Source organism: Lygodium microphyllum, chromosome 8 (assembly GCF_053477565.2).
Source record: "Lygodium microphyllum isolate KBCC chromosome 8, Lygodium_microphyllum_v1.1.10, whole genome shotgun sequence".
NCBI classification, from domain to species: domain Eukaryota; kingdom Viridiplantae; phylum Streptophyta; class Polypodiopsida; order Schizaeales; family Lygodiaceae; genus Lygodium; species Lygodium microphyllum.
In genome coordinates, this window is record NC_141142.1 from 140,841,347 (window position 1) to 140,848,520 (window position 7,174).

The 7,174-nt window shown below is 38.2% G+C and overlaps 1 protein-coding gene and 1 long non-coding RNA gene across 6 annotated transcripts in view; one reads left to right on the top strand and one right to left on the bottom strand.

Annotated features, from left to right (window-relative positions):
- The window catches only part of LOC148032943 (uncharacterized), a 98,888-nt gene extending 95,446 nt beyond the window's left edge, over positions 1 to 3,442 (bottom strand). The window contains exon 1 of the long non-coding RNA XR_015691690.1: positions 3,338 to 3,442. This is a non-coding gene — a long non-coding RNA (uncharacterized LOC148032943). The remainder of the gene's footprint in view (positions 1 to 3,337) is intronic.
- LOC148032942 (chromatin remodeling protein EBS-like) overlaps positions 1 to 4,428 on the top strand; it is a 101,587-nt gene extending 97,159 nt beyond the window's left edge. For 4 of the 5 annotated variants that reach the window (XM_087683630.1, XM_087683627.1, XM_087683628.1 and 1 more), the window contains one exon: positions 3,762 to 4,412. In XM_087683630.1, coding sequence (XP_087539756.1) covers positions 3,762 to 3,776 — 15 coding nt within the window. In that variant the 3' untranslated portion in view covers positions 3,777 to 4,412. Of the gene's footprint in view, positions 1 to 3,761 lie in introns of all 5 variants that reach the window. The other variant, XR_015691689.1, reaches the window with a different exon arrangement.
- Positions 4,429 to 7,174: the final 2,746 nt, after the last annotated feature.

Below are 7,174 nucleotides of genomic sequence, written 5' to 3' on the forward strand. Positions count from 1 at the left end.
CAACTATTTAGTTTTCAGAATTTAAATTTTGAAAATTAGTTAATTAATTATCCATTTGACCCTACACAAGGACTAGCTAGTGCCCATTCAAAATTAATGTGCTAACGCTCCATGCGACATTTAATGGTCCCACCATTAATTGGCCTTGGACTGGCATTAATTTTTGAATTAATGCCTAGTCCCACAATGTCACCAGTGGACATTTAATGGCCGAATTAATGAAAAGAACATCGGCCGTTGTTGTTTATGCTATCGCCAAACTCACACCAAAAGTTCCAACCAATATAACTAAGTCATAACTGACCAAAAACGAATCATAATTGCTATCAGAATCGCATGGCATGCATCCAAGGGCCTGTACGTTGACAGTATGTTTGCCAAGAGGTCACTATTTAGTGTACTAGTCATTGTAGTTGGTATGCGGATGGATATAGTTTTTTACTAATTCATCCTCTTCTTTTGTGTTCTTTTTTGAGTTTATTTTGTTAGTTTTGTTTCTACTCTCTCTATGTTTCCTTTGTGGACCCTTTTGTATCCTCACACACCGTGTGTCATTCATGAACACCACATTCAGGAGCTCATAAAAAATCTGGGATGGATGATCTCTTCCAGTGTCAAGATTCTTGATCACTTTTATTGTCATGACATTCTTACAAGGCCGGGTCATCAATTTGGGGAGCTAGGTATTTTTGAGATGGTTAGGAAGGCAAACATGTAGATGATTTTCTAGAAGATTAACTCTTTCTTTCATTCCTAAAGGAGGACAAATTGGAGATCCCTTAGTTGAGATTGATCCTGGTGCTAGGAACTGCGAATAAGATCCTTACCAGGATGATTAGTCATGGACGGTCTCCTTTGTTACCAAGTATTATCCACCTGAACTAGACAGGTTCGAGAGTGTAGCATCTTGGGCATTTCACATTCTCAGAATCCATAACTCTTGTCCATTTAGAAACAGAACCTCACGGTATTCTTGATTTTGAGAAGCCATATCACAGAGTAGATCTGAAGTTTTTTGGGGGGGATTATGTTGAGGATAGAACTACCAAAGTAGTGGGTCAATCCTGGTTCTTTGTCCTAGAAAATTGAAGAGAGCTTGTGGCTCTACCAAACTCTGTTGTGTACCAAGGATCCAATCCCTTGATCTGGAATATGAATTCTGCCAGGATGCCTGGTGTCTTCCTTTCACGATGCTGATGTGTCTATTCCTCTCTGAAACCAACCTGCCTTCTTGGCGAGGGTGGTGAATGACTTGATTTACCACAAATTACAGCAGGCAATAAATACACAAAACTGAAAATGCAAACTTTACCAGTTAATCTTGGACAGTCGACACCCCAATTGGCCCCAACCATTGGGTCCCCTTGTGGTATTTCTTATCTTGTATTACTAGAAGGTTGAAGTACACTGATATATGGGCTGATCTCCTTCAATCGTCAATACAATTGCTTTAAAAAATGACCAGCACTTCCTAAAATCAATTTGCCCCTTGATTGTACTACAATTTGAGCATAGTTGGATCTTCAATCTCTCGTATGTGGGCCACAATGAATTGAGAATGGGCTACCTCTCGGATCAGCTGCAAATTTCTTGCCTTCAACTGATATACCGAGTACAAGGTGTTCAATAATTGGGCATGGATCTTGAGGTGGCTGTGAGAACCCTAACTCGCTGGTGTAAATTAGGGTTTCAGCAGCAATTTATTTAATTGCTTTTCACTCAAAGTTGGAAATGGCTGAGAACTACCAAGGGAATGCCAGAGGATGAGAGAGAGAATAAGCTGAAAGGAGTATTGTTTGAATGATAAACCTAATCTTAATTTTGATGGCAAGAACAGCTTTGAAAGAGGGCAACACCCCTATGTGACTAACAAGCCCTCCTCTTCTATCGCCATCTCTCATTGACGTAGAGAAGAAAACTTGCTGCCCTCGTCCTATTGCACTACGTGATCAGCTGTTGCCTGTCTCAAAGCTCATCTAGTGGTTGCTCCATCCTCCCTCTGAATTTTGGAATCACCCTCAACTAGCCCCCAAACAGCCTTGTCTCAGCTTGTATGGGTAATTTTGATGAGTGGCAGCTTCTTTTGCCACTTGGCAGCCTTCTACTACTTGTAATTTTCAGCATTAATTAATTAAATTTCAGAATTTAATTTTTGAAAATCAACTAATTATTCCTTTGTCCTTGCCTAAGAACTTACTAGTGCCCATTCACATTTAATGTGCTAACCCCCACAAGACATTTAATTGCCCCAACATTAATTGGCCTTGGACTAGCATTAATCTAGTAATTAATAGTCCCCCCCACCATTGGACATTTTAATGGCCCAGGTGATGGCCTAGACTAAATTGACATGAGGCACCCACAAGTACTTGTCCAGCATAACTTTATTTTTGCCAATGTCACCCATTGATCACTTGGGGTACTTAGACTGTCAACACAACTTAATAATGCCAAAGCTAAGCATAAAAAATACACATCCCTATGACACTCTCTACCATACTAAAGGCTCTACTCAGTATCCAATGATTGAAGCAGGTTAGGGACTTGAATGAGAGTAGTCCAAAATCGTCTCCTTCGTCTTTGACAATTTGGGCAGTAAATGATCAGCAGTCCAATTAGCACATCATTACCTGTCCTATAAACACCCTTATGGCCCTCCTTCGGCCAATATGCCCCAGTCATACACTGCCTGCATCCACTTCTCTCTTACACATGCCTGAATTTTTGTATTTCCTAGTGTTGCAGCCCAAGTAAGTGAAGCTCTGTGCTGGCAGTAGGCTATAGGCATGCTATGTATCAATCGTCGGATCTGAAGCCTTCTAATTAACTTCGTTAAACCTACCAAATTTTGGCCAGGATAGGATTTATGAAGCCAGTCTTTGCTACTCCTTACTTGGTAGCACCGTTCCCTCTCACCCCCCAAAGCAGTATGTGATGCTTATTGGATCAAATGGTAATTGTATTTTTTTCATCGAGAAAACTCAGGAGACAGTCAGTGATGTCACTGTAGACCAAATCTTGCAGTCCCTATAGTTGTATTCTAGTTGCCATTGAAAGGAAACAGTCAAATACTAGATGCCATTTTAAAGGAAAGAATTCACGGTCTAGGAACTGCTGATAGATCTCTTCACTGCATTACGCTTACACTGAAGGTACAAATAATGCCTGACCTTTTCATGTCTGATCCTGATAATCATTCAGACACGTTTAAAAGAAATAGCAGTTGATCATCAATTCACTTTAAAAGCGATGACATGCATGCTGAACACGTCATGCTTTCTGCGAAGCTTAAGGGTCTTACAATCAGTTTCAAAAGTGAGCAAAAGTACAGATAGACCTTCTTTCAGGAGGGCTAGGTAAATGCAGCCCACATGATCGCGGCCTTAAGGAGGAATGACCAAGTACACCTCCATCTTGCTTCCCTGACTAGCATGAATGAGCCTGTTCCCACTACCTTTATCTTTTGGAACCGGTGGCAAACTAGTCCAGAACTTTTAAGCATCTCACAACCCTGAAATGCACACAGCCTCCTGAAGAAGCTTTGCCCAGAGCTGGATTTAATTCTTTTTTCAGCGTCTTGTTAGATTATAAAACGTTATTTGTGACTCGTTATGTACAGGTAAAATCTGGTCTAGCCAGAATGTACAGTCCAGGCTGAGCTATTTAGCACTATGGTGTTTCGACATGACTGTAATCTCGTATCTGTGTGGTTGTAAAATCACCGAGTTTTTGATCAGGAGAATGTGTGTTTATCATTGCAGGTCAAGTCACAGTAGAGATCCTCGTGCTAACAGGAATCTCCTCCAGTCGAATACGGAGAATAGTTAAGTTTCTGTTGATCGTCAGTAAGAAATACATTCTAGCTAGCCTTGCAGCATCTTTGTGAAGTGCGTATCCAAGGCTGAAGCAACGTTTAATCCTTGTGCAACCAGTTAGTGACGCATTGCCTACGCTGTAACTAAAAGGACCATTATGTAACGTATTAGTAGAACAGGCTAAATTTGTCAAGTCCTTGAAAACAATAGCTAAAGATGCAAGTTCTTACTTGATTTCAGATAGCCTATTGGAAATTACACGAAACTTATGTAGATTTAGGACATTTGAGGGGCCGTGCAAAATGCTCAATTTGGCATGTTCTTTTCAAATGTCAACACCAACCCAATCCTACCATAAAAATGTAAGGCACGTCCATTGTTGTATCAAGTATCCATAGTTTAATTTGTAGAGTGCGTAAATTAGTTCCAAATCGGGACCAATCCAATGATAGGGACAAATCACTTTGGATGCTTTACAAATTGTTCAATAGTAAAATTCTATGAATGTTTAACTGACTAATTTTACCATGGTTGAGGCCAAGGAGCTAGCCATCAATCTTTAATCTCTAGGGATAAACCCTCCATAAACATTTGAGATAATACTATTAATGCTCCCTTGTATCCACTTAGCGATGTGTTGGTGGGGCGATGTAAATATTTAATATGATGGGAAGATTAGCTTCTTTGAGAGATCCTAGTTGGCAACTTTTCTTAATAATGCTCAGAATAGGCCAAGGGATCCTCGTTAGTATTAACTTGACATATTTAAGTATGCACATGCTTTAACTTGACCATTGTAGGTGAATAAATACGTTTGTTCATTTTGATATATGAATCTTGACTTTCTTCAATTGCAACTAGAGTTGAAATACCTATTCACCCGAGTTTTCTCTAATGAGTGTTTGACATTTTTGCAAATATTCTAAAATATATACAAGCGTGTTGATACATGGAATTGTGGTGGTCAAGTTATTGCTCCATTGGCTTATTTTAGACACAAGAAAACTGTGTTATTTGAATATTATGCCTTACACAAAGACTTGTAATGAAGGGGTGGGCATGTAGTCCCAATAGAACGTCCGTCTTCGTGATCAACCAAGTAGAGCCGTACTTTACTTTCACATTGTACAAGGTGCCCACGAGAATGAAACCCTTGGGCTTATAACCCTTGAGCTAGTGGGTCTTGGGTTCATTGGTAATCTTGGTTGGAGATGATGTAGAAAATGTAATTAATTTTGGTTGTCTAAGTTGCGCACCTTTTTTAGTTGTAGAGCCATCTAAGTAATGTAAACATAAAAACATAGTTTTAAAAGTTACTAGGCAAAACTGTGCATATATTTTGGGCAATCATAATTTATTAAGACTTTTCCACCCAAATAAAAAAGAATATGGTGCTCCTCAAGGAGTGGGGTTTATCATGTAGCAAAAAATTGATAAAGCACCAATCCATGGTAGACAATAGTGGAGTAAAAGTTAACAAGATAACAATATAGATTGGCCCTTTATAATCATAGAAAAGAAAAAAGAAAGGTTAAGATAGACATGAATATATTGAAGTTCCTAATAGCCAATTTGGCCAAAGATAAAGGGGTTAATATGCCATCACAAATTTGAAAAGCAAGGGTATATCATGCACATGGATGAGTGAAACCTTTTTAGAAAAGATGAAAAAATAATCCATATGCAAAGTGGAAGACCAAGAGCCTTTCACGAATATATATAAGAATAGCCTTTGTTTATAACTAGAGTTTGCAATGAACCCTTTCAATTTATACTATTCTTCTTAAATCTTATTATATGTTAGTTGAATACATTTCTATTTGACTTTCTTCCATCTTGCAAGCTAGCTTTCAATATTGTGATGTAAAGTTTATCTTGACCATTAATCCTTCTCGTATTGTTTATGTGTTCTCTACGGCTTTTAAGACTTGGGCAAAGCAGTAAGAAAAGATGGATATGTGATCTAGGGGTTTAGCTACTAAGGTGGTGCTCTTGTTGGCTTGTAAATAATGTTCAAACATTTCAGGACAATATTCCTCAACTTTTAGATTGTTTGATAGCTTCAAAAGTTCAAATTTGGGCAAATGCATTTCTTTGAACATGGTATCATTAGGTTTTGTCTATAGTCCTTTCAACTTGAATCACTAGGACACATGGATGTGAGTCTCAAGTTCCACATGAGATGCACACATTAGAGACATGACCAACAAACATGCATTTGTATCTACAGTTGAATCATAGTAATGAGATCATTGTTAGCATTGTTGTGTGTATTCTTTTGTATCTTCATTTCAACCACAAATTTGAATAAGAAATAATCTTAGCACCCACACTGTGTGTTTCTTTTGGCTATTTAAGTTACTATTGACTTTGTTTCAGAATCTTTTGGTTGTCTCTCTCTTTGTTTTATACAATTGAGCTTCATTTGCTACTTATCTTGTAACTTGATCAATGTTGAGAGTTGTGGATGTGACTTAGTATTTTTTAACACTTAATAAATGCAATCTCATTACCTTGGGCCTTTTGCTTTAGCATTAGTCTAGTAATCAATTTTGACATGGCATCCACACAATGTTTTGCATAATCAATTTAACTTCATATGTTATTTGCATCATGTACTTTACCACTTGAGCTTGACAAAATTTGAATGCAAAATAGTCTTAACAATATGTTGATAATTTTATGAAGCCCACAAAGACCAAAGGGATTCAATGTTAAAAGCCTCTTCATGCACTTTTTTTTAGGCCTATTGACAAAGTGACTAGCCAAAACTGGCCTTTTGTCTTTGGTAGTGGTGTAAATCTCTATCAAACGAAATTTCTTTTCATCATGTCAAAAACTCCATGGAACAATGACTTTGTAAGCATATAAACATTATTTTCAAGTAGATACCCAATAAAAAAGGGTATCCAACACCATCTTCTTAAGATTTCGATTATAACAAAAACTATTATCAATGAAACCTAAAATATTTTTCTAGAATGCCACATTGTTATTGGGGGTAAATGTGCCTCTACCTAGCCACCCGTGTATTACTACACTGTGCAAGTACGGGTGCCCATCACTCTCACTTCCATTCTTTATTCTTTCAGTGATATTTGAATAAAGGGAAGATCAGTCAACACATTGTGATTATTGGAGTTTCCACATTTGGATTCTCTCTCTCTCTCTCTCTCTCTCTCTCTCTCTCTCTCTCTCTCTCTCTCTCTCTCTCTTGCTCCTTCCACTATATTTCTTTTCCTGCTCGTGCTTCCACTTCAAGGCTCACCTCCCTTCAACTGGTATGAGAGGCTTCTTCTTCGCGAGCTCGAGCTTGGTCTGATATACTCTTAGCTTCCATTTAAATATCTACAACACTC